Below are 27,429 nucleotides of genomic sequence, written 5' to 3' on the forward strand. Positions count from 1 at the left end.
ACTTAAGTGCGACTCGAGTCCAAGTCGCAGACTCGAGTTTCCATCTCTGGTAAATATTGAATAGTTTGTGAATGACCCAATATTATAAAGTGCATGCAAACAGCAGTTTGCACAGATAATGCAAATCATATACAGTATAGCCTACATGATTAAAATGGAAAACTTTAAACATACAGATTTAATTTTTGTGTGGTGGGGTTTATAACAGAATATTCAAGGGAAACATGATGTAGCCTATCACAAAAATGTGTTTTCAGTGTACAGAGGTGTCTTGTATGTACTTATGTAAATATGGCAGGGTTTGAAGTAGGCAGCTCTGAAGCGGCACGATGACACAGAAAGAGATGTGAGAGCAAGAACTGTGGTAGTGTGAGACTGAAGTAGAAGTGCAGAAGCAATATTGTAACACAAGCATAGTGATTTATTATACTAATGAAATATGAGTCTGCTTTTTCCTAGCTTTAAATGTCTAAGTATATCTAAAATATTATAGCTGCTGCTGAACAGTGCATATATATATATTTTTTTTTATTTCTTACTGTCACTCTGAAAATCATAGTTTGAGATCTTTTCTCATTTTCTCTTCTGCTGGCTTATTGTCCATTAGAGCCGTATTTTGTTGTCACATTTGATAAGAGGCCAAATGATATGTTATAGACAAACTACTGTATTTAAGGGTAACAGGAAATTAATGGTTTGGAATGGAATGGAAATGATTCCATTTGAAGAGCTTATTGGTGCATGACGTCTCTGGCACACAGTCATTATAGCGAAAATAATCAGAATTCAGCTGCTCTGCAGTTCACACCTGATAACAGGGAGAGCAGGAACTCCATGTTTTTATGTACCTTTGATGTACCTAACCTTCAGATGTTGAAATATTACACTGTACACTCTTAAAAATAAAGGTTCTTTATTGGCATTGATGGTTCCATGAAGAACCTTTAACATCCATGGAATCTTTCCACTGCACAAAAAGTTCCTTGTAGTGGAAAAAGGTTTAGATTATATAAGCCTTCCTTGCTCTAAGAAAAAAAAAGAAGAAAAAAAAAAGGTTCTTTTAAAAACTGATCACTGAAAGGTTCTTTGGGGAACCAAAAATGGTTCCTCTGTTGCATCGCTACAAAAATCCTTTTTGGAACCTTTATTTTTATGAGTGTTACATTTTATATTGTCTGCAACCGTGTTACATTTGGGACATCTGAATGTAGTTTAAATATAGTAAAGCCCTGATTGGTGTGAATTTGTTATCACTGACATGGCTAATAGTTATCATACATTTTCTCAATATTTGAAGTTAGGGAATGTGTCAAATCAGTTATGTGCCATAAATCTAATTACATTTTTTGCTTCTCTCCTTCACTGTTCCATTTTCTCTCTTTCTGTGACTGCAGGAAAGCGGTGAAGGCCACTCTAGTGCTTCTGCCTTTACTTGGTATCACATACATGCTGTTCTTTGTGAACCCAGGCGAGGATGACATATCTCAAATTGTGTTTATATATTTCAACTCATTTCTACAGTCCTTTCAGGTCAGTGATACATTATGTCTGTACAGGGATATTCATGCCTGTCTTGCTTTCTCTATACAACAGTTCAGAGAAAATGTTGGTGAAAAAAAGAGTTAATGTGATACTTGCTTTAAATTTAAGTACCTTATAACTGACCAAAACTGAAGCCATTTTTTTCAAAACTCTTCATTCAGTCTGTGTTACTTACATGAATCTTGGTCAAACAGTTAATCGTATGCCCAAAACTCACTGGAAACTGTTATTGTCAAGAAAGAATTAAAGAATAACAAGAACACTAATTTTCACTTTGTTGACTGTAGTAAAGTGTTACGGAGTAAACAGGTGGAGAGGCGTGCAGATCCATTTGCAAAGCTTTATTCAAAGGCGATGTGTGTTTACAATACTCGGCCCACTCGACAGTGTGTGTGAATGCCTGCAGGTGAGATCAGTGCAGTGGAGCATGGGAAATGTAGTCCAGGGTGACGTGTAACAGTTTGTATAGCGCGAGAGTCAATGTAATCGGAAGGCTACCTCTGGTGGCGAGCAGACGGAAGACCACGGACAGGATTCATGACATAAAGCATATTGTGAAACAGGAATGAATTAGAAATGTTGCCAACATTTTTTTCTGTATTTTTGCTTATAGCAATTGTCTTCTGGAACGTTCCAACGTTTATAGGACAGGTGAAATTTATGTAATGGATTTTAAAAGTCTTTAAAAAAAAGTATTATTGAAAAAAATAAAATAATTACAAATAAAAATAGATATATTACTGTGATGGAAAAACAAATATTTTAACATCCTTACTGCAGTCTTCGTGTCACATGATCCTTCAGAAATTATTCTAATATGCTGATTTAGTGCCTGTTAGATGCCTATTACACTTTTTCACAATTTTTTGAACAATACAATTGGATTTTGAAATGCAGTTACTGAAATCTGAAATCTGAAAATTGAAACAAGATTTCTGTTTTACGCTGAGGTCGTAATTCTATATCACAGTTTTTGGAAAAACACTACACACAGTTTAATTGCCAAAACACAACAGTATTATCTTCTTTAAGCTTAGCACTTATTGAATTAATTGAATGGTGCATTTATATAGCGCTTTATATAGCGCTTATAACAGTCAGTTAATTCATTAGCAAACAATGGTGGTTACTGTAGTATAATATGGTATACACAGTGATCATAATGGATATTACACTTACATTAGTCAAACAAACTGACAAAGCCATAAAAAATTATACATGCAAAATGTGACCAAAGAACACTTTTAAGGCATTGTATGCTGGAAAAAAATAATAAAATTACAGTGTTTTCACCACAATACTGTGGTTGCATTTTGAAACAGTAATTTACAGTAAACACTTTGTAAGTGGAGATAATTTCAAATACACAATGTTATTGAATCAAACCTGCCTTCAACGTTTAGCCATAAATTTTCATCAACATCACAGTGAATATCCTTGCCTCGTTCAAGCACTGCGAAAAAAAACCTTGTGTCATGACAAATGCAGGCTTAAAATTGCTTCGAAATTGTCATTGCAAGCCTTACACATCCATGTAGAGTAGCATTACTCTATTTGACTGAGGAAAGGGGAATATGGTGTAAAATAGAGACTCATGAACCGAGGAAGAGCCTGAAACTATTTTCGGAAAAGTTCTGCATGGTGGAAACTGACATCGTGCCACGCAATAACATAACCGATATATATGTCCTGACAGGCCTGCTCAAGTTCTTTTAGAAATGTTATAGAGTTGTATGATTTAAGAACTGGTCTACAGCCTGCCACAGCACCTTCACATATAGCCACACACATGTTTCCCTCTCATTGTCCAGGCACTTGGATGCTTGCCCGTTGGCCAATTAGGTTATGTCCACAGCGTGGTTTTTTGGTAGACAGAAACCCTCTGTAAAGAATAGTTGACATTGGTAGTGTGTAGTACGGTACTGAAAAAAGAAAGTCTCACAAAAAAATGAAATAAATGAATGTACACCACAGCGCTGTACCTTAAAGGGATAGTTCACCCAAAAATGAAAATGTGCTGTTAATTTACTCACTCTCAGGCCATCCAAGATGTAGGTGACTTTTTTTCCTCCTTAGAACAGTAAGGTCCTTGGTGATTCATAAAATGCAAGTCAGCAGCTGCATGTTTTTGAGGATAAAAACAGCATATCAAGGAACACAAAATTAATACCCGTAGCTCCTGACAATACATTAAGGTCTTATGAAGCAAAATGATCGGTCTGTGTAAGAAACTGAACATGTAATCCAGAGCCTCAGACAAACAGTCCGGAATGATGTCTGATTCACAAATGAATCATTCTTTTGAACCTGTTCTTTTTGGTCAACTAGTTGAATCAGTTTACAAAATTTTACTAAAGTTTACGGACTGAAACACCTGAAACAGTTTGTGGCTCAAGCAGCACAGATCTACAAGATCTCTACATGAACTGAGGAAACAGTTTGACTCTGTTTGAATGGACCGTAGACCAATGAGCCTCTGATATACACATGCATGAACCGAACACTTCAATAAAGGGGCGAAATAAAAGTTATTATGATTTTAAAAACGTGAGCTAACAAGGACTAATTTATTCACTTTATAAGCTTCAGACATGCAAGCCTTTCGTCTTTCACATCATTATTCACATAAAGGATGCTTTAATGATATAATTGCATATATGTGACATTGTGTGAACTAGTGAAAAGAACCAGTTCATTGAAACAAACTGTTTAAAAGAACAAGTTTGCAAAAAATAATCGTATTTCCCTCTGGATTATAGGAAATAATGTTAGAAATAATGTTCAGTTTCTTGCACACAGTTGTTTCGCTCAAGCTTGATGTTTCTCAGAAGGCAACAGGTAAATTTGTTTCACAGAAACAAACTGGGGCCACATTTAAAAAAAAAAAAAGTTTTCCTTGTACTGTAGCAGAGTCTGAGTAGCAGGTATTTGGTATTCTCGGAACTGGTGCTCTTTTATGTGCTAATGACATTAATTGGGGGCATTTACAAGCTGAAGATCTGAAACCATTCAGCTGCGTACATTTGAGAAATGGTCTTAGATCAAATGTAGGAAAGCTTCTATGCAACATTTTACAGAAAAAAAGGCCCCTGGAGCTTCTTTAAAAGGCAAGCAGTAGCTGGAATGCTGATTGATGCCTCAATGGCAAAGGTGTCATTGCTTTCATCCGTAACATGCTTTATTTCAGACAGACGTATGCCATTCTTTGTGCTGAACATTTCCACAACAGACAACAACTGCTGTTCAGTCAATATGCGTGAGTGGCCACCAGGTTATCTCCTGTCAATTCTTAGAGTAAAAGACAGTATGTTGTAAATATTATGACTGTACAGTAAATGGCATATAATTGTGTGACAATTATATTTTGTTCACTATTCTGTACAGTAATGCCATTTAATGTACTGCAAAAGTATTATAAATTGTAACTAGCTGACTGGTTTTCATGGCTGAATGTTTGATGATGGAGCTGACAGCTGACCTTTGTAGGTTAGTTTGAATTAATATGGCAGCTTCTGCCATGCTTCCGTTAACCACATGGTCAATGGTGGCATGGACTTCATTTGAAATGGCAGTACACTATTTTCTGCCTATACATGTATGATTAAATTACTGAAAACAACTGCCTAATAATAACTGTACTTTGGTGCTGCAAAGATATTGTACAGCACCATACAATGTACAGTGTTTTATCTGAGCTGATCAGCAGTCCAACAGTGCTTGTCAATGCTAAAATGACTGAGATAACCAATCAAATCAAAGAAGACAGGTTTTATTGTTACTGTTTAACTGTGAGCATTATATCAGCACAACACTTCGGTTTTAATATTCTCCCCAGAAACTATATATACTGTATATAAAGCGAACTGCTAACACTGTCAAAAATTATTTCATTCTCATTGAATTACAGAAAAGACAACCATGACAAGTCTCCCACAGTTTTCAAAAGATAATTATTGGCATACATAATTATTGACACACATGATTTAGAAATGACATTTTAGAATTCATATTGAAATGCTGGTGATGTCACGGTACTTTGCATACAGGCAGAGGCATCACTGCCCATAGCCAACTTTTTTGGCTCTGTTTACACCTGACATTAAGATGGCTTTTGGTCGATTTGATCACAAGTGGACAACATTAAATACAGGTGTAAATGCTGTATGAAACATAGTGGAAAATGCACCATTTCAGGTCTTAAATTCCTTAATAACGAACTGATGAGTTGAATCAGGTATGTTTTTTTAAGGTGACATATAAAATGTGCACAGTTGGATGTTCTCAGGGAGGACCTGGATTGTTTACATCTTGCTAACACACAATAATCAGACTAGTTAAAAATCTATAGACAACTGCAAAGTTGAAAACTCGGAGTAATCAAAATTGCCTCTGAGTTTCCCAGTTTTATATACAACTAGAAAGGCCATTCATGTCCAGGTTCAGGACTAGGACACTTGTATTTATGATAATTCAGATAGCACATGAAGGCAGCATAAGCTTCAAACCTGATCAAACACAATTGAACCAGCTAATTAGAATCTTCAGGAGCAATTGATAGTTACAGACAGGCCAGTGTTTTTGTCTAGGGTTAGAACTGATCTCTGCAGTTAGGTAGGTCTGCAGGAACAGGATTGGAATAAAAATTTGTTATTTCACTCATGTGGATAATACCCATTTTCAGTCTCTTGGTTGGTTGCCAATTGAAAATAGAGCATTTCACGTAAAACTTAAAATGGTACATATAATTAATAAAAGAGCTCCAGTCTATTTTAAAACTTATTATTCAAGGGTTAATAACTTTGTAATAAACTTTTTTTTTTTTTTTTTTTAATAAACTTTGTAATAATACTAGACAGCCATGAGAATGGCTGTGGATAACCCAATCTCTTATTGATTAAAGGTAAAAAAGCATTTCATGTGTTTCACTCAGAAAGAAAGAGCGCTCTGCAAAAAGAAATAAAGTACAAAATTAGGATGGCCAAAAAAAAATTATTATAAGGAGAGAATAGAGAGAGATCTTAGAAGAAATAGACTTGGCTCTGCATGAGAGCGCATGCATATTACAACTGGATCCAAGAGTAAGAGTAATGCCCCGTAAAATTGATTGGTTATCAGTCTGACAAACAATTAGTACAAGAATTGAATATTTTTTATAGATTTGATTCGGAGGATTTTTACCAGTGAAATGAATGGATTGAGACAATGCATAATAAGTGTAATAACTTTTTTAATCAGCTGGATGTTATACAAGGTTTAAAGAGAGCAAGTGATGAAATCTTCTGGCCCAGATAAGATTGGAGGACATCCACTGAAGATATGCATATCAGCTGGATCCTGTTTTCTATAGTATTTTCCGGAAGTCGCTTAATCTTCAGAAAATACCTCATTTGTGCAAAGAGGCCATAGTAATACCTGTAGGAAACATAAAATATCCAAAAACTTCAAATGATTTCATAGCCGTTGCAGCATTGCTCTTACATCCTTGGTGATGAAATGTTTTGAGAAATTAGTCAGGTATGAACTTTTATTGGCAACTGTTTTTAGATCCCTTGCAGCAATGACAGGCTACACGATGAGTTGAGGATGGCTTAAAAAACATAAAAGACTGTTCTTTGTAGACTTCTCTTCTGCTTTTTATACAATGCACCCGCGTTTTTGTAATGACATTGATTCAGAATTTAAATTGGAGTTTAAGATCATTCTGTTCTTTCGCACTTTTTGTGTGAGTAAATTCACTGACAAATTTATTTTAGAAATTGCTGATGACACTGTCAGGTTTGGAGAAAGTTACTTATAAAAGTAATGAATTACAATATTGTGTTATTCCCTAAAAACTAATTGCGTTACCTTTTATAGAAAATAATGTGTTGCGTTACTTTTGTGTTATTTTCTCATCTAGGCTGGGCTTGTTTTTTGTTTTTGATATAAAAAAGTTAAATCTTTGCAAATGTAAAAGCCTTTCACATCAAAAGTCAAATGAATAAGAATCTGTGTATCATTCGTGCACTCGATTTTTATTTAATTTTGAAAGTAGAAAAATGAGAAACGGTTGCTTTTTCGTTTTTGGTTTTTTTTTTTGCCAAAAAATTAAAAACATGAATTCAGCTCAATATTTTACTTTTCGTTCAGGGGTAGAAAAATGAATAAACAACTTGAATATTCGATTTCAACCCGTTTGTGGGAATGAAACTACTCTTTCTGCTATTTCATTGACTCTTTCAAGTCAATGCATTATTCTTTCCTTTTTGTATTAGTGTTTGATTTAAATTAATTATTTAATTAAACAAACAAACTTACCGGGTAACATGGGTAAGCAATGACAGCCGGCATATCATTCCCTGCCATGCCCAGCTGATGCAAAGCATAGAATTTATATCTAGACAGAAAAAAAGCCCTGTCTAGGCTCTGCCCTGGTATGAGTTATGTTAAGCCATTCATTTGTCTGGTTGTATGATGAGAAAACAGATGAAATGTAGTTGCAATAAATACGTTAAGAATGATTAGAATTATGCTGAATTCTTGTTTTTCATTTTTTGGGGGGGGCAGAAAATGATACACAGATTAATTAGCCTCAGGCTGAAAGAAATGTAAATTTATGTCTGTACAGTAGAGGGCGCAGCTCAAACAAACCTTTCAGCTGCGATGCCAGCCAATAAATGGAAAAACAAATTAACTGGCGTTACTTATTTGAAAAAGTAACTCAGATATTTTCTTGTAAATTAAAAAGTAATGCATTATTTTAGTTACTTGAAAAAATATTAAGCTGATTAGTAACTCATGTTACGTGCAATGCTTTACCCCCAACACTGGACAATGTAATTGTTAGTTTGTTAAGCAGGGATGAGAAATGTCAAGTGGTGAATGATTTTATTAGATGTTGTGACAATGATTTTTGTTGATGTAAAAAAGACATGGCAATTGACTGAAGATCCAGCCTTCCTGTTCCACATCTTACATAAAAGGTCAAATGGTGGAAAGGGTTTGCAGCTACAAATATCCTGGAATTACTATTGACAAGATGCGTTTTGATGTGCATGCTGAGGCAGTATGTATGAAACGCTAGCAGCAACTTCACTCTCTACAGAGGTTCTCTACATGTAATATTAGCAGGACTCTTATGCCCATGTATTATAACTCTTACACTAAATCTGTCATTTGTTTTTTGTTTTTTTGTTGTTTTTTTTATTATGGCAGTTGAAATTTTAAACATATGAACTCACTGAATGGTGTTGTTAAACAGTGTGGCAAGATCATACTTGTTAAACAGATCTGACTATCAGTCATCTTTGAACGGTGTGTTTTGCAGAAAGCAAGAGCTATTCTTGGTGATGCAAACAACCCACTGTTTTATAAATTTGTAGTGTTTCCTTCTGCCTAGACTAAAAAGCAGTCAGTATAAGCAGATTTGGCTTATATGTTTTGGCTTCCCTTATGGAAAAGAAGTCTATTCAAGTGTGCTATTAGTATACTTCTTTTAAACTAAAAATAGTAAAGTATACTTTCGGTCTACTTTTTAGTTACTTCTCAGAAATATACTTAAAATGACATTTAAGTATACTTATATAAATAAAGGGTAACACTTTACAATAAGGTTCATGAGTTAACATTTGTTAACAACATTAGTAAACATGAACTAAGAATGAACAATACTTCTGCAGCATTTATTAATCTTAGTTAATGTTAATTTCAGCATTTACTAATGCATTATTAAAATCACAATTTGTGTTTGTTAACATTAGTTAATGCACTGTGAACTAACATGAATAAACTATAAACTGTATTTTCATTAACTAACATTAACAAAGATTAATAAATAGTGTAATAAATGCATTGTTCATTGTTTGTTCGTGTTAGTTAATACATTAACTAATGTTAACAAATGACACCTTATTGTAAAGTGTTACCAAATAAAGTTATTTGAGCTATACTTTGTTATGTGCTCCGAGAATGTTTTCATTGTTATACGGTAGGGGGCGCTAGTACACATTTTCTGTACAGAATTTCCAAAACACAAGCGAAGAAGAAACATAAAAACAACAGATGCTTCCACACGTAATCTAACATGATCATCAGACATAAAACAGCATCAAAACTGTGTAACGAATAAAATGCTGACCCATGAAGTGGTAATAATGATTGTCAAGCTTTGGGGCGACTCCATCTACATTTTGATTATCATTATGAATCCAATTCATAGTCTTTATTCAGCTTTTTGTGTAAAATGTTGTTTATTTATTTATTTTTTATTTATTTTTTTTGTATTTATGAAACTTTCCCACATTCAAGTGTTTACAAATAGGAATGCATGAAGCTAGAATAAAATGTAATTGTTTACAAGCAGATACCCTGTTCTTTCTTTTTGATGTATTTTCAGACTTTCATATAACAAAATTTACATTTACATTTAGTCATTTTGCAGACACTTTTCCAAATCCAAAGCGACTTACAATTGGGGAATACATAAAGCGATTCATCTTGAAGAGGCAATCAGACAGACGAAGTGCTTGTAACACCAAGTCTCAGGCATTGTTCAAATAAGTACAAACTAGCAAGGGAAGGAATAAATAAATTATTTTATTTGTTTATTTTTTTAAGTTTAGGATGAAGTCAAGTAGTGTTGAAAGAGATGAGTTTTCAGATGTTGCTTGAAGATTGACAGGGATCCAGCACTCCGGATAGGGGTGGGAAGATCATTCCACCAGCCAGGAATGATGAACGAGAATGTTCTGGAGAGTGATTTTGAGCCTCTCTGTGATGGTACAATGAGGTGTCGCTCACTAGTAGATCTCAGACTTCTGGAGGGGATGTAGATTCGTAATAGTGAGTGGAAGTAAGCGGGTGCTGAGCCTGTGGTTGTTCTATATGCAAGCGTCAATGACTTGAACTTGATGCGAGCTGCAACCGGTAGCCAGTGCAAGGAGATAACGAGAGGTGTAACATGGACTCTTTTGGGCTCGCTGAAGACCAGTCGTGCTGGTTTGATTGTGTTTGATGGAAGTCCAGCCAGAAGAGCATTGCAGTAGTCCAGCCTAGAAAAGACAAGGGCCTGGACAAGAAGTTGTGCAGCATGCTCTATCAGAAAGGGCCTGATCTTTCTGATGTTGTGTAGTGCAAACCTGCAAGATCGAGCAGTCTTTGCAATGTGCTCTTTGAAGGTCAGCTGGTCATCAAAGATTACACCAAGATTTCTGATCGAAGTTGATGGGGTAATTGTAGAAGTACCTAGCTGGATGGTGAAATCATGCTGTAGAGTCAGAGTGGCAGGGAAGACAAGAAGCTCAGTCTTTGCCAGGTTGAGCTGTAGGTGATGTTCTTTCATCCATGCAGAGATGTCCGCCACGTAGCAATGGTAGGAGAAGCCATGTGTCTGTATGATTGGACCCAGTGATGTAGTGTATGTGGAGAAGAGGAGGGGTCCAAGAACTGATCCCTGAGGAACCCCAGTGACCAGTTGACCGCTTCAGTGACCGAGTGACCGAGTGGCTTCAATGACCGAGAGTAGCGCAGTCTCAGTTGAATGGACACTCCTGAAACCTGACTGTTTAGCGTCCAGTTTGTTGTTATGTGAAAGAAACAATGATACCTGGTTGAAGACAACTCGTTCGAGTGTTTTCGCTATGAATGGAAGGAGAGAGACTGGTCTGTAGTTTTCTATCAGACAAGTGTTTAATGTAGGTTTTTTGAGCAGTGGGGTTACCCGAGCCTGTTTGAACGCAGTGGGGAAGATGCCTGTGAGGAGGGATGTGTTGATGATGTGTGTGAGTGCCGGTAAGAGTGTGGGAGAGATTGCTTGGAGAAGGTGTGAGGGGACTGGGTCAAGAGGACATGTTGTAGGATGGCTGGAGAGGAGAAGTTTGGATACTTCAGCCTCAGTGAGGGGACAGAAGGAGAAGATGGGAGTATTAGCAGTGGATGTGGTTGGTTGGAGGTCCTGTGTGTGTGGAGCTGAGAACTGACTACTGATTGTTCTAGTTTTGTCTGTGAAAAAAGTGGCAAAGTCATCAGCTGGTATAGAAGTGGTGGGAGGTGGTGGAGGGGGACAGAGAAGAGAATTAAATGTTCTGAAGAAATTACGCGTGTCTGGAGCGCTGTTGATCTTGTTGTGGAAATGTGAGGATTTGGCAGTGTGGACGTCAGCAGAGAAAGATGAGAGCAAAGACTGATACCTACTCAGGTCCGATGGATTGTTTGATTTGCGCCATTTTCTCTCTGCCGCTCTGAGTTTGGTCTGATGCTCACGAAGAACATCAGTTAACCAGGGGTTAGAAGGGGCAGCCTGTGTTGGCCTAGAGGAGAGAGGACAAATGTCATCTAGACAAGAGGTTAAAGTAGAGCATACAGTGCCAGTAGCTGTATTCACATCCAGAGATGAGAAATGGGTAGGTGAGGGAAGAGAGGAGGATACTACAGAGGAAAGATGGGAGGGAGAAAGGGAGCGTAGGTTTCGTCTAAAAGTAACCGGTAAAGGGGTTGGTGGCACACGGGTGGCAAAGTGTAATGTAAATGTAATGAAGAAATGGTCAGAGATATGTAGTGGTTGTACAAAAATGTTATCTGCAGTACAATTGCGTGTGTAAATTAAATCAAGTTGGTTGCCTGATTTATGCGTGCTAGTAGTGGTAAGGTGTTTGAGATCAAATGAAGCTAGGAGTGAATGGAAGTCTGTAGCATAAGGCTTGTCTAGATGAATGTTGAAATCGCCAAAGACTAAGAGTGGAGTGGCATCCTCCATGAAGGAGGACAGCAGCCCGTCCAGCTCCTTTAGGAAGGTGCCTAGAATTTGGCCAGGGGGGCGGTAAATTACCACAATCTGGAGTTTTATAGGAGCTGATACAGTAATAGCATGAGATTCAAATTAGTTGTAATTGCATAGGGGAGAGTGGGTTGAGTATTTCCAATTGTTTGAAATGAGCAGGCCAGTGCCCCCACCCCGGCCAACTTGACGTGGGGTGTGAGAGAAAGAGAAATTGTTAGAGAGAGCAGCTGGGGTTGCTGAGTCTTCTGGACGAATCCAGGTCTCAGTCAAGCCCAATATACTAAAATATATACAAATTAATAAATAGGGACATAGTAGTATACTTAAAGTATGATGTAAAGTTCACTTAAAGAAAACTTACGAGTATACTTGCAGTATAAAACTACTAAACTAGTAGTTTACTGAGACTATACTTCCAAGTATACTAAAAATTCTACAAGTATTTAATTAGTAAACTATCAGTATACCTTTAAGTTCACTTTTAGGGTAACACTTTATTTTAGGGTCTCTTAACTAGCTGCTTATTAGCATGCATATTACTAGAATATTAGCCATTTATTAGTAGTAATTAAGCACATATTAATGCCTTATTCTACATGACCTTATTCTACATCCCTAATCCTACCCAATACCTAAACTTAACAACTACCTTACTAACTATTAATAAGCAGCAAATTAGGAATTTATTGAGGGAAAAGTCGTAGTTAATAGTGAATAAGTGTTCCCCATTCTAAAGTGTTACCACTTTTAGTATAGTTGCAGTACAAACTAAAAACACAGAGGTACCCTAGTTGGTAACACTTTAGAATAGGGAACACTTATTCACAATTAACTACTACTTTTCCCTCAATAAATTTATAATTTGCTGTTTATTAATAGTTAGTGCGGTAGTTGTTCAGTTTAGGTATTGGGTAGGATTAGGGATGTAGAATAAGGTCATGTAGAATAAGGCATTAATATGTGCTTAATTACTACTAATAAATGGCTAATATTCTAGTAATATGCATGCTAATAAGCAACTAGTTAAGAGACCCTAAAATAAAGTGTTACTGTTGTGTACTCAAAGTTTACTACTGTTATACTTAAAGTATATTTAAAAGTGTATTTTATATACTAGAAAGTGGGCCAATTTAGTCCCAAGGAGTATTGAAATAGTACACTTACAAGTATACTATTCAACCTGTCCTCCAACCAATACGCCCGTATAGGTCATTTGTCCAAATCCCTGAAATACAACCCATCAGAGTGTATACTACAATTGTGCCCCTATTGGCAACAGGTCATTTTCATATTAATGTTTTGTACTCTTTTATCTGCGTTATAGTTTGGGTTTCTTGTAGCTTGGTTGGAAGAGCATTGCGTTATAAGATGATATGATCATATGATCATGGGTTCGATCCCAGAGAACGCACGCGCTCGTAAAATGTGCACTACAAATCAGGATTTTGCATGATTTCTGTAAGGGGTAGGTTTAGGGGTAGGGTTAGGTGTGGTCATTCGTACGAATTAGCCACCAGCTTTCCCGTGAGTGGGCGTGGTTTCAGCGCCGCCAGTGCCCCCCAGCGTTTCAGAGCAGAGAATACTGCTTATTTTTTCAAGATTTTGATACCTTATTTTATTTACTTGCCGTGTTTTTTTGTTTTTTTTAGCATTCAAATTTGGCTGGGTGTTTAATAACACATTTTTCTGTGGTGTGACAAACTTAGAACACACATTTAATATTGACTTAAACACGGACTTTAACAACTACTTTACTAAGTATTAATAAGCAGTAATTGGGAGTATATTGAGGCAAAAATCATAGTTAATAGTTAGTTAATAGTGAGAATTATACTCAAAAGTGTGACCAGAATAATTTATGTCGTTATCTTTTATTTATTTGAAAAAATTAATTCATTTCTATCCTTGTTTCATTAACTTGTCGAGGTTGATATATAGGGCCCTATCATACACTCAGCGCAATGCGGCGCAAGTGTTTTTGCTAGTTTCAGCCCGACGCAGTTCTCATTTTCCTGTAATAAGCAACAGCACACAAACGTGCCAAATATTAAAAATTAAAGGATTACATTGTAAAATAATATAATTGTGTGGGCATACATATAAAAATATCATACATGTCATAATGGATAGTCATTGCGTGTATCAGAATTAGTCTACCTATTTTCTCGCGCATGAGCAGATCAGTTTGCTCTCTGGACACGCGTTCAGTCTGTGCGCCTTAAAATTCCGCCGTGAAAATAGTGAATCCGCCATGGCGCGAGCGCAACTCGCTCTTAAAGGGAATGGGAGATGAGACCCTGATTGGTTTATTGCACGTTATGCCCAAAACACACCTATTACTCATTAAGAGAATAGGGACAACCCCTTTAGACCACGCACCAGGAGCGCTGACCGTTTTTCCCATCATTATACAAGCAAAAGTGGATTTGGAAACGCCCTAAGTGCACCTGCACCGTGCGCTTTAGATCATGCGCTTAGATCGTTAAAATATGTATTTAGAAAGTATATACCATAGTATTTAGAAAGTAATTAGTAGTAAGTGATTAAATACTTTTTGGAGAGAGCAATTTGTACAGTAATGCAATTACACTGTTGAATATGTAATTTGTAACTAGTAATTAATAAAGTTTTTAGAGTAACTTACACAACATTGTTACTACATGAAGTATACTTAAAATAAACTTGAACTTTACTTAAGTATACTCAATAAAATAAACTTAAAGTATGCTTCTTTTTGGTAAGGGTTGCCCAAGACTATGTGATTTGGACTATATTTAACATTTTGTCAGAGGAATATAGTGAGGAAATCAAGCCTTTTTAATGGCTGTTTGTGGAGCCAACATGTCATGTCCAAAAAATATCAGGATGCTGCTTTTGCATGATTTCATCTGACAGTACACACAGAGAGGGGGAATCTTTGCACAAAAACAAAACAAAAAAAATTCTAACAATTAGTATATGCTCATATTAAAGTCAACTCTGAGAGAACTTTCTGTCCAGCATTCATGGAACATGTTTTGCAAGAACACGTTTTAGGCAATAGACCTAGTTTAATAAACACAAATCAAAGCAATTCTATGTAATTTGATCATATGTTATTCATATAAATGTATATTTACAAGCCGTTTTCATTTACTCTCAAGGACTCACTCATCCATTAACTGCTTGGCCGCTAAATATAGCAAATATACATGCTTGAACACACAGTATGTGTGTGTGTTCTTGCTCTCTGTTATTGCTGTTTGTTTCGATAAAGTTTTATAACAGCTCAAAGTTACATTTCTTCATGTAGTGCTAAAAAAGACTAACAATTGACTCTCAATGGACTCTATGGCTGTCACAGCACATTTTTGTGCCAGCTAAAGTGTTATAAACTGAGTAGTGGATAACTGAGTTATCCAAATTTATTATTATTATTATTATTATTATTATTATTATTATTTTTTTTTTTTTTACAGTAAACACCATTTTTATACAAAAACTACGAACTAGTATAGTTATTATAGTTAAAAAATAACAGCTTATAATTTTAATAGCCTATAACAAATGACTGAGCATCACGTATTGTAAACAGCAACAGAGCTGTGTTTAAGTTTAAACAACTAACTCTTAATTCCTGTCATATTTCCGCTAATGTTTTTAGTTCCACGCTAGAAACATTTGTGACTAGACTAAATCATTCAGGGCTCAAACTGGAAACCATGTTTAAGTATCTAAATACCGTTTGTTTTACTGACTAAGAAACCACTTCAGATGGTTCAATGGGAATGGTTTGGCCAATTCACTGAAAAGAAAGAACTGACGCAAAAGAATGATCAATTCACAAATTATAAAGATGCACAGAAATATTTGCAGGGAAAACTTATGCACTTATGGTATGGACAGCATACAGCCGTACAGCTGCAGGTACCACTGTCACAAGTGTTTTGGTCTGGAGAAGAATACTGCTTGATTGCAAATCAAACAAACGAGCAGCAGTTTCGCTCTGGCTCAGTGATGGGAAGCTGTTTTTGAAAATTAAATATTCACTTAGGGGATCCACTAAAAAAAAAAAGAAGCAGCATAGAAATCAGTGTACCAATGTAAACTGGATATGATGAGTGTCATGAAATATGGTAAAGTTTGAGGCACACAGCTCTGAAACATTTCATTTTATGTTATTTTTATTTGTACATATTGTTTTCATGCTCAAATAAGCAGGTTCAAATTTACCCAAAACATAAACAATGTTACAAGAATGGATACTTGATAGCAGAGAATACTATTGGTTTATATTTAGATTAAATAAGATGCACTTGTTAAAATAAATTAAAGGGAAAACAAGTAGTAAAGTTCAAAATAATTCTTATTTTTAACTGTAAATCATTGTGCTCTCTAGAACCACAAATATAAATAAAGATTAAAAGGAAGAAGTAGATGCAAGATCACAAAGCTTTCAATTAGAGTCCTGATTCTTTCACCATCTATTCGTTATAAAGCATTGTTAGTGGCATATTACTAATGAATTAAATTTCTAAAGCAAATTATATCATAACATATTTATATAATTTGCCAGTGTGGCTTTGCTGTGTTACAGTTTGCTGTCAATAGGTAGAGTGGGCGAGAGTTTGCTACTCTGAAATGCAGCAAAAGTGTAGGCACACAGAGCATCTCAACATCAGCTGCCCGTCACTGGATTAATGGCTATGTGGGAGTCGAGGCCCTTGTTATTAGATATTTATTTATTTCCTTCACTGTGTGTGGTAAAATGACGCAGCAATCCCCTATTTTTTATTTAAAAATTGACCTTCTGTAGAAGTAGAAAGTAGAAAAAAAAGTAGAAGCTTTATATTTTTCACTGTAAATTATAAGGTGTTTTGTACTTACAAAAAACAAATAATAATTTACTGTAAAAGTACATTCTGTCAATTCAAATCACCTTTATTTATATAGTTATTTACACAATACAAACTGTTTCAAATCAGCTTCACAGTAATAAACAGGAACATAACAGAATCCGTGATGCACAATTCCTCAAATATGAGACAAATTCATGTTCTGTTGTAAAGCAGTTCTAACAATAAAAGTGTGTCATTATTCAGCCCCAGTCAGTTCACTGTTGGTTTAGTTCAGTGACTGTGAAAGTTCAATTCAGCTATAAGCAGAAGAAAATTGTGTTATTATTCAGCTCAAATCAGTTCGACATTTACTTCAATAATAGTGTCGATGTTGCAAAATGTATCAATTATCCAACAAATTCGATTCAGCTATAAAGCAACTATGTCATCAAGCCTAGTTCTTGTCTGATAGTGTCAGTGCAGTCCAAGCAATAATATTACTGTATACTTAGTGTCTTTTGAACCCCAGCCCTAGCAAGGCATTGTCTTGTTCAATATAATATAGATTCTTACTGTACATTGTCATTCATATACTGTATTTTTACATTTACTGTAAACTGGTTGTGAGGAAGTGCACCAAAACAAGCTAAACTGTTGCACCACAACATATTGGGTTATGATCGAAATTACTGTATCCTTTTCATTTGCATTCTTTCTCATTCACTCATATAGCATGAAGCCATATGTTATTATGCAGTCTTGTTTTTTTTGCTCTGGGTTCATGACTAATTCAACAAACCAACTCCAATAATCCCTGCTCACTTCCCATTGCCCCCCATCTTGGACAAGCTTTAATCTTCTATGCACTTATGTTAAGCATTTGATACAATACTTACTCTGTACATACGTTTTTGTTGTTGTTGTTGCCAAATATGCATCTGCCAAATACGACTCTTGCCAAATACGCATTTGCTGCCATTAAGGTTGGGATACAGGTAGGGTTAAGGGTAGGATGAGGGGTAGGGGTAGATTTAAGGGTAGGTTTGAAGTCTCGTCACCAGTATAATTACATGCAGGTACTTTAAAAGATTATAAAATAATAAGAAGTATGTACACAATAAGCATTTTGTATCATTTTTATGTAAATACTTCTCTATGTAGTTAAAGTCAGCTAATGCAAAGAGACTTACTTTTTAACCCTTGTTCTGCACCTTTTATCAAATCATCCCTATAATTTCTGCTTGTTCCGATCATGTTTTTTTTGTGCCCCAATCCGATCCGAGTAATTAAATATTGAATATCTGCCGATAACGAGTCCCGATTCAATACTTGTAGTTTTCTTTCAGGGTGAACCAACTCAAGGGTAAAGCTAAAATAACCTAATGTTAGTCTAATCTATTAACTGCTGTACGCACATTCACTAGCTAGTGGCGTTCCAGCATAGGACGTAGGATCGGGCCTAGGAGAGCCGATACCGATCAGTTAAAAAAAAGCTTGACTGGCCCTGATCCCAATCCTTGAGATCTGCTATAGAGCTACATAGTAATTTGCATAGTTTTTGTCAAACATCATCTGAAGTGTGTGTGTGTGTCAGATGGCCTCTTCCTCCTTTTACCTCAGGACCTAGCTAATGAATTTGACCTTAACAGTACAGTAGCAATTCAAGAGGATTGCTTCATTAAAAATGTAATTATGAAAATTGGAGGGGACTTGTCAGCAGACTGATTTGTGAGATCTGAAAGATTTGTGAGATATTGAACAATGTGTCTCCAATGAGTCTCTTATGGTTTTTCAACACAAGACAGACACATGTGTAGTAAAATATTCTACGGATGTAAAAGACAGATAAAAAAGGTACTACCTCAACACAACCTCTAAATGAATACAATGCATGGAAAGTCCACGAGTTAGATGTTGTTATCATCGTAGAGTTACACCATCTTATGGGAAGATAAAACTGTGTTTCTCTTCACAGACTAATAATGTGAAGAACCATATTCCACATTAAATAATTAAATGAAAGATGCCTGTTAAACATGAAACTTCGAATATGAAGCACTGATCTCCTGGAGCACCCAGAGGGTCATAGTGATCTGGGACATGCAGATGAGGCCATGCGGTGGGTGCAGAAGGTCCTTAATCTGTAACATGCTGATGAAAGTACCTCGAAGTGAAGGTTTGCTCACTGGAGCTTGACTTTGTTGCAGATGTGTCTGTATTGTCTTCCCCTCTCAGGGCCAGAGGCTTGAGAACCTGGTCAATCGGCATATGTTTCTCTGTGATTCAGAGTCAAGACATGCTGTACAGTATGTGTTGTTGCTTCATAAGCTGAAAGCACAGAACGTTTTGTGTCTGTTAATGTCTTTTCTCACTGGACAGAGACTCTGAAATATCATGTGTGCATTAATTTATGTTAACAGCTGAATATATGCACAAATATTTCTCTGAGTAAGTATGAAGTGGAGTAGTTGTAGTCGTATGTCCATTTTGTGTAAAAAAACAAACAAAACAAAAACAAAAAAGCGTGTGGAGATCCATTACAAGATGGGGAACATACCAGCATCTTAAGGCACATAGCACTTCCACATTCCATTAAGCAACTCAACTATTTCCAACACATAATAATAATAATAATAATAAAAAGAAGAAGAAGAAATGTTTCTTGAGCATCAAATCAGCATGTCAGAATGATTTCTGAAAGATCATGTGACACTGGAGTAACAGAGCTTTGCTATGACAGGAAATAAAAAAAAATACCAAAAAATAGAAAACTGTTCTTTAAAATTGTAGTAATATTTCACAATGTCACAATATTGTTTTTACTGCATTTTGATCAAATAAATGCAGCCTTGGTGAGCAGAAGAAACTTCTATCAAAATCGTTTGAAAATCTTACCAACCCCAAAGTTTTAACAGCGGTGTAAACTAGGTCTATATATTTTTATTTATTATATATTACTATATAATAATTATTACCAGGGGCGTCATGCACTCATTATTTTTGAGGGGCACGATTGGGGGTAGTCGTCATGTGACACACAGCAGCCACAACAGCACTCAAGTTTTATTTATTTTTTTCCTTTTTATTTGAAACATTCCCAAACGCATTAACTATATCATGAAATATCTTGATTCTCACCTTTATAGATTATGTTATTTGATCTAGTGGGCGATGGTCAAAGTAACCTAATAATATAATCTATTAACCATGCATAAAAACCTGTCTGTTTACTTAATTAACAGATATGGGTGTCATGCCATAACATATTTTAATACGACTGACTTTATATTTAATGTGAATTTAACATCGAAAGTTAATATGAATAAAAACATTGTAAGTTAGGCTACTAATCATAACACTTTCATTGTACAGAAAGAGAGCAAAGAACATTTACATTATCAAAGAACATTTTCACTGACAGTCTAGAGTTCAAGCACTCTCAAAAACTCCCATTAAAATCACTGAAGCTGTTTACACTATGAAATTAATATCTTACTTACATATTCTTACACACATTTGCACTTTGTTGTTTCTGAGGAGAGAATTCGCCAGAAAGAAGTATTCAGTCAGCGAGCCAGTGAAGAACACATTTTAGCGATGACTCATCTGAATGCCTCTGATTGGTCATTGCATTCATAAACTCAACAGAATTGTATAAAAACGCTTCTGTCTCTGGCTCAGCGCCAGCCAACGAATGCAGATTTGTATTCAGCAGCTGATGATATGACGCACTGAACGTTCTAATCACGCGGGTATAATTGTATCAAATATAGAAAATATTAATCAGCTTTTTTTTTTTTTGTCTTTTGGAAGCTGCATTCAAAATCCACTTGGCTCAAAAATCTGAGGGGGCACATTCACTTTGAATGGGCATGACGCCTCTGATTATTACTACTACTATTAGAGAGAGAGAGAGAGTGTGTGTGTGTGTGTGTGTGTGTATACACATTATTGTATATATATTTTAAAGCATGCCATTTCCCAAAAAGCAAAAAAGCTATATGAATTATTTAATAACATTTAAAAAAAAAAAATCCTTTAGAACTTTTTTTTAGAACTTAAGTATGTAGTTTATCATAAATTGAACCCAATCAGCAAAAGGGATGCATTTTTATCATTATTATTTTTTTCCCAACAGAAAAACAACAAGAAAAAAACATATGTGACCCGTGCTGGCAAAATGAGTCGGAATGCGCACGGTCTAATTTTGAGTAAAAGAAGTGAAAAAAGTCAGTTTTGGTCGAATTTGAGTTGTTGTTTTTTTTTTTTTTGAGTTCATTAAGCCCTCCTCTAGCGATCCCAATGCTCCAAATACTAATTAAATATCCAAAATGATCTTTATTTGTACGTTTTCTGAGAGGAGTACCTTTGTCTCTGCTCACTGGACGACTGCTGCTGCTTTTCACCACAAGTTGTAGGTCTATTGTTCCAAAGCGCAGCATTCCAGTTTACATAACGCAGAGAACGTGATCTCCCCATAAAGTACATTATTGCAAAATATGTTTATGTGAATCTCACCAAGACATAGGGTGGGTTTCACCAACAAGGATTAAATTAAGCAAAGTTTAGAGCTAATCGAGGATTTGTTGATCTGGGTTTTATTTTAAATCGAGTTGTGTTGCACCACTTAATTTTAAACTGAGATTAACAAATCGGGGATTAGAATTCTAACCTGCGATTAAAACCTCCATCTACGATTAATTTTCTCCGCCATGATGGATTCGGCATGTAATTAATTAGCAACAATGTTAATATTCATTATCCTTTGTCTCTGACATAAGTTGCTTTTGTCGATAAAGGAAATAAACTTGTAAAAGGTCCGCCGTCTTTATAAAACGCTACGTAGAGACCGTTGATCAAACGGCTGATCAAACAAGCAATAAAACTTTGAGGCAGTGCATACGGATTTGATCATCTTGGAAATATATATTTATTGTATAAATTAATGGAGTATAGTTTATGACAAAACAACCGAGATAAGAGAAAATAACTGGCATGATTCATGGAATGACTACCTCCGCTCGTGACAGCGGCGCCCCTTCCGTTTGATCGCCGTCCAGCACGCGTGTGGAGCGGCCGTGAGAAACTAGAGGCGCGGCCGCGATCCTGTCTTCTTTTCTTTTGTCGTACGCCGAGATGCACCGAGATAAGTGACGGATTCACATCCCGGACTCGATAGCAGACGCGAGTTTACTACAGGCTGCCACGACCCTCACAATCTGCCTGAATGCTAGAAACTATAAGTTGTTTTCACGGGAAGTGAAACAGAAAGTGTAGCTACACTTAGAGTTTACAAGCTGGACAATGGACGTGAATGACACAACACATTACATCAAAAGCACATAAAACCCAATTGAATCAATGAATCTGTCTACACTGGATGCACCAAGTTGGCAACAGCAAGCAGATGCCTCTTTCTATTTCTGACAACAGGAGAAATAAGGATAACTGTGCCATGTCTCTAAATCCTTTTATGTATCCCTACTCAAATTGGTCTCTGTAACGTGCCAAACTTGTTGGAGGTCTGGTCCACTGAGTAAAGCTCTAATTATTAGTTATTAGGTAAAGCCTAATAACAGAAAGGTTGCTGGTTTGAGTCATACATGGGATGATGCATGAGCCATTGCTTTTATGCAATCAGTGTGATTTCCCTTGGGTGCTGGGTATCGTAATTGTCACTTGCAGTTCTATTTACTCTTGTGTCTGTCATTTACACCAGAAAGAACTTAAGAGATGTCATTGGGAAAGACATTGTGCAAGAGAACTGGGGACCATTTATTGGTCTTATGTCACCTTTTAAGTGGGATCTCCTGCTCTCTTTCAGTTTGAAGAGGTCTGAAGTCTATCTCCTCTTCTGCCGTCATGAATATTTTAAGGGCTTCAATGTGGAAAATAGTTTTGTTTCCCCTGAGAACATTATTTCCCTGCAACCTTTGATTGTTCGCTGCAGTCAGTCCTCAGAACTGGAGCCTGACACCTTAGTAACAACATGTGCCAATTATTCTTGGATGGAGCTTTGTTCCAGGGAGTTTTTTGTTGTTGCTGGTAGTGGTGGTTTTTCTTTTTTCTTTTTTTTAGTCTGAGAACATCCCTGTGGTACAAGACCCATTGTCAAACCACAATTCTCTGACACTTTACACCCTGAAAAAGGCAGAAAATATTATATTTTAAGAGCTATGGACTTCTGTTTCTTGTGTCAATCACAATGGCATATTAAATTGTAATTTTCACATTTTAAAAAATGTTATTATTAGCATTTTGCAGTGTTTTGTTAATTAAGGTGACTGTTTAACTGATGACTTTTTTTTTTTTTTTAACAGGGATTCTTTGTGTCGGTATTTTACTGCTTTCTTAATGGGGAGGTGAGTCAATGATGCGTTTAATTTCATGGTTGGACAGAAATGGAAGATGACTATCAATATACAAGCCCTTTCCACAGCCATATCACCCCTTCACCTTATCTGTTTTCTGTCACCCAAGTCTATTATTACGTGGGAGGCTATTTACACTGACTCGCTGCACACAAACACCAAGAGGAGCAGAGCAATCTATCAGCACACTGCAAACTGCTCTCTTTTAATAGGGCCATTTTTATTACTTATAGAATGCCTCTTCAGTCACCTATAACGGTATCTTCTTAATATCAGTATCACTTGACACATCTGTAATTTTCTCCAGAGATTTCCCTCTTCCATGTCAAAACAGAACGGTCAAACTGATATTATTTGTGTGTGTGTGTGTGTGTGTGTGTGTGTGTGTATGTGTATGTGTATGTGTATGTGTGTGTGTATAGATATAAGCTGGCTCACATATAGAATGTGTGCACATTATTAAAATGGCTGCATTGTGGGATTTAAAAATATTTAAAATTAAGTGGAGTCACTTTTATTGGTAGCTTATAGAATTATCAAGTTAGCTAACATATTTACTAATTGAACATGCAGGGGATTACATATGCATCAGTAGCTGGTACTGTGGGAATTGCGTAAGTTGCAACGCCAATGCCAACGCCAGCCAAGACGGCGATTAGGGTCGGGGCCCCCGCCGTTATATAATGCACCGTATTGGCAGCATAAGCTCAGAATCTTCCGCTTTCACGCATCCTACCGAAGACAGCTGTGGAGAAGACGCAAGAAGACGGATTTCCCTCTCAGCATTCCAGCATGTCCAACATCTGCACGCTGTGTTCGGGACCCATCGAGGCCCCGGACACTCACGAGTTCTGCATCCTGTGCCTGGGTCTCGCCCATGCAGAGGCAACACTCACCAGGTCGGGCTGCTCGCACTGTGAGAAATTCTCAGTGCGGGTGCTTAAGGCCCGAAGGAACTTCGCCCTCTGTGATTTCTCTCTGCAAGCGAATCGCTGGTGGGACGACAGCCGCACGTGGGTAACCGTGCAGAAAGGCAATGTCCCTAATGGTGTCTGAGAAGGACTGGGCTCACACTCCAGAGGAGCACTCTGAAGTGGAGGGACACGCCGCGTTCCAGGATGAACTCTTCCGGATTCTCACCAGGGCCCTGAACAATCTTTGTCTTGAAAGGGAATCCCCCGACGAACCTACTAAGAGCAAGTTGGATTCGTGGTTCCTTCACTAGGTCCGCCGAGCTGCTGCTCCGAGGAAACGAGCCCCGTTCATCCCCGACCTGCACGACGAGGTCACTAAGGCTTGGGCTGCACCCCAATCGACTCACACTCATGCCAGTGGGTCGGAGATTTTCACTAAGGTCGACAGGGCGGAAGCCTGGGGATATACGCGTATTCCGCCCATCGAGGAATCCTGTCACGGACAAAGCATACGCGGCCTGGGGAGAAGCGATCTCGGCGCTTCACACCATGGCAGTGCTCCAAGTATTTCAGGCACAGTTCCTGAAATCCCTGCACAAAGGTGGGGCAGATCCCGAGGCGTTCAAGGATCTACGCATGGCAACGGACCTTGCACTTAAAGCCACAAAGAAGACGGCACAGGCGATCGGACGGAGCATGGGCAACATGGTGGTGCTCCACCGCCATCTGTGGCTGACATTCACTGAGCTTAAGGACGCGGACAGGAGGGCGCTGCTCAACGCTCCTGTATCTCCATCCGGCCTTTTCGGAAACGCCGTGGAGACTATCGCGGAGGGATTCTCAGAGGCACAGAAACGTTCCAGAGCGATGAGTCACTTCCTGCCGCGCCGGAAGCACGTAGTAGATCCTCATCTGCTTCCAACCGGCCGTCGAAGTAGGCCCCATCTGCTTCCATATCATCAGCACCAGACCCAGAGCCTTCTGTTTCGCTCCAAAACTCCGTGGCAGAGGACACCAAAGGGGTGGCACGGCTTCAAGAAGGGTAGCCGTCCTGGGGAAGCTCCTCTGGCAGAGCAGAAGCCTCGTTCCTGACGGAAGGGTACAGAGGAGGAGAGTGCCGAGCGGCGGGCCCGCCACAAAGCGTCCGAGATTTTCTCGTGAAGTCCCCTTGGCGGTTGCAGGTGACTACGAGAATGTCTGTGTTGTGAATGTTCAGAATGCAATAAAGTCTGTGACACCCTCACAAAAAGAGATTTTTTCTCCTCCTCCAGCGATAGCGGCCTCACAGCGGTTCGACATCTCTCACATGCACGCATCCATGTCGCTCACACATTCAACAGAAGGCTTGCGCTCCCCGTCAATCGGCATGGCACGACCCTCACTAACATACAGCGCTCTCACTTGTCCCGTGAGCTCTCTGAACGTGACCCCAGTATACAGCGGCGTTGCTCAGAACACAGAGGATGAGATGCTCCGCCCTCTGTGTCTTTTTGCAAGCGCATGGCGGTCCATTCCGGGCATTTCGGACTGGTTACGGAACGTAATAGAGAACGGCTACACGCTTCAGTTTCGGCGCAGACCACCTTGATTCAATGGCGTGGTCATGTCGTCAGTTCCGGCGCACAACAAGCCGGTGCTGAGGCAAGAAATTATCAATCTCCTCGCGAAACGTGCAATAGAAGTGTCCCGCCGAGTGGTTTTACAGCTGGTATTTTGTCGCTCCAAAGAAAGGTGGTGGTCTCCTATCAACCGTGCATTATAAAGGGTGCTTTCAAAATGACAACGCTAAAGCAGATACTCGCACAGATCCGGTCCGGAGGTTGGTTTATTTCGGTGGACCTGAAAGACGCATATTTCCATATCCAGATTGCCCCTCATGACTGGCGCTTTCTGAGATTTGCGTTCGAAGGCACAGCGTATCAGTTCACGGTGATGCCATTCGGGCTAGTGCTGGCACCGCGTACGTTTACGAAATGTATGGATGCGGCACTTTCCCCTCTGAGAGCGAGCAGAATGCGCATATTGAATTACTTGGACGATTGGCTCGTGTTGGCCCATTCGGAGGATGTGCTCAATAGCCACAAACGCGCTCTGTTACTTCACCTGCAGAGCTTAGGTCTCTGTGTGAACAGACAAAAAAGCATGTTACACCCCAGCCAGTCAATCACATATCTGGGGATGCAGTTGGACTCAATCTCGATGAGGGCGGTGTACACTCGAGAGCCCTTTACGAACAGGCAGCATGCCTTTTACTGTGGGCCGATCACCACCTGCTTTCCATTCGAGCAGCGCATGTTCCGGGCTGCCTGAACAGCGGAGCAGATATGCTATCGAGGGACAGGATTCCTCACGGAGAATGGAGATTGAACCAAAGGACAGTGAGGCTGATCTGGGAACGGTTCGGGAAAGCGGAGGTGGACTTATTTGCGACAGAGGAGAACACTCATTGCCCTCTGTTCTTCTGTTCCTCTGTTCCTCTCTGTCACGCACTCCCCTAGGCGGGGACGCACTCACGACACCGTGCCGAATGCCCGTCTGTATGCTTTCCCCCCGCTGAAGATTTTGTCACAAGTTCGGCACAAAATCAGAGAGGAGAAGGCGTTGGTGTTATTAATCGCCCCATACTGGATGAACAGGCCTTGGTTTTCCGATCTGTTTTAAATACTAACGGCTCCCCCGTGGCCGATCCCGCTGAGACGGGATCTCCTGTCTCAGGCGGACGGCTCGGTGTGGCACCCCAACCCTGAATGTGTGGATGGTGTGCGGGATCCGGTAAACCTGGGCTTGTTGTCTCGCCGCGTGATGGACACGATTATGGAGGCGCGAGCCCCTTACAAGACGCCTGTACACTTCTAAATGGGCAGTGTTTGAGAGATGGTGTGAATCAAATGGTCGGGACCCGAAGAACTGCCCCGTGTCTGACATTCTAAATTTTTTGCAACAACGAATGGACGACGGCAGTATGCCTTCCACTCTTAAGGTTTATGTTGCAGCTAAGGTTTATGTTGCAGCTATCTCACGCTGCTATC

The 27,429-nt window shown here is 38.3% G+C and overlaps 1 protein-coding gene across 2 annotated transcripts in view; it reads left to right on the forward strand.

Moving 5' to 3' along the window:
- Nucleotides 1–27,429, forward strand: part of LOC131550949 (corticotropin-releasing factor receptor 2) — a 105,345-nt gene that overhangs the window by 70,741 nt on the left and 7,175 nt on the right. The window contains exons 10-11 of one of the 2 annotated variants that reach the window (XM_058793487.1): nt 1,395–1,530; nt 23,436–23,477. In XM_058793487.1, the coding sequence (XP_058649470.1) occupies nt 1,395–1,530; nt 23,436–23,477 (178 nt within the window). The remainder of the gene's footprint in view (nt 1–1,394; nt 1,531–23,435; nt 23,478–27,429) is intronic. The other variant, XM_058793496.1, reaches the window with a different exon arrangement.

This window comes from Onychostoma macrolepis, chromosome 02, assembly GCF_012432095.1.
Source record: "Onychostoma macrolepis isolate SWU-2019 chromosome 02, ASM1243209v1, whole genome shotgun sequence".
NCBI classification, from domain to species: domain Eukaryota; kingdom Metazoa; phylum Chordata; class Actinopteri; order Cypriniformes; family Cyprinidae; genus Onychostoma; species Onychostoma macrolepis.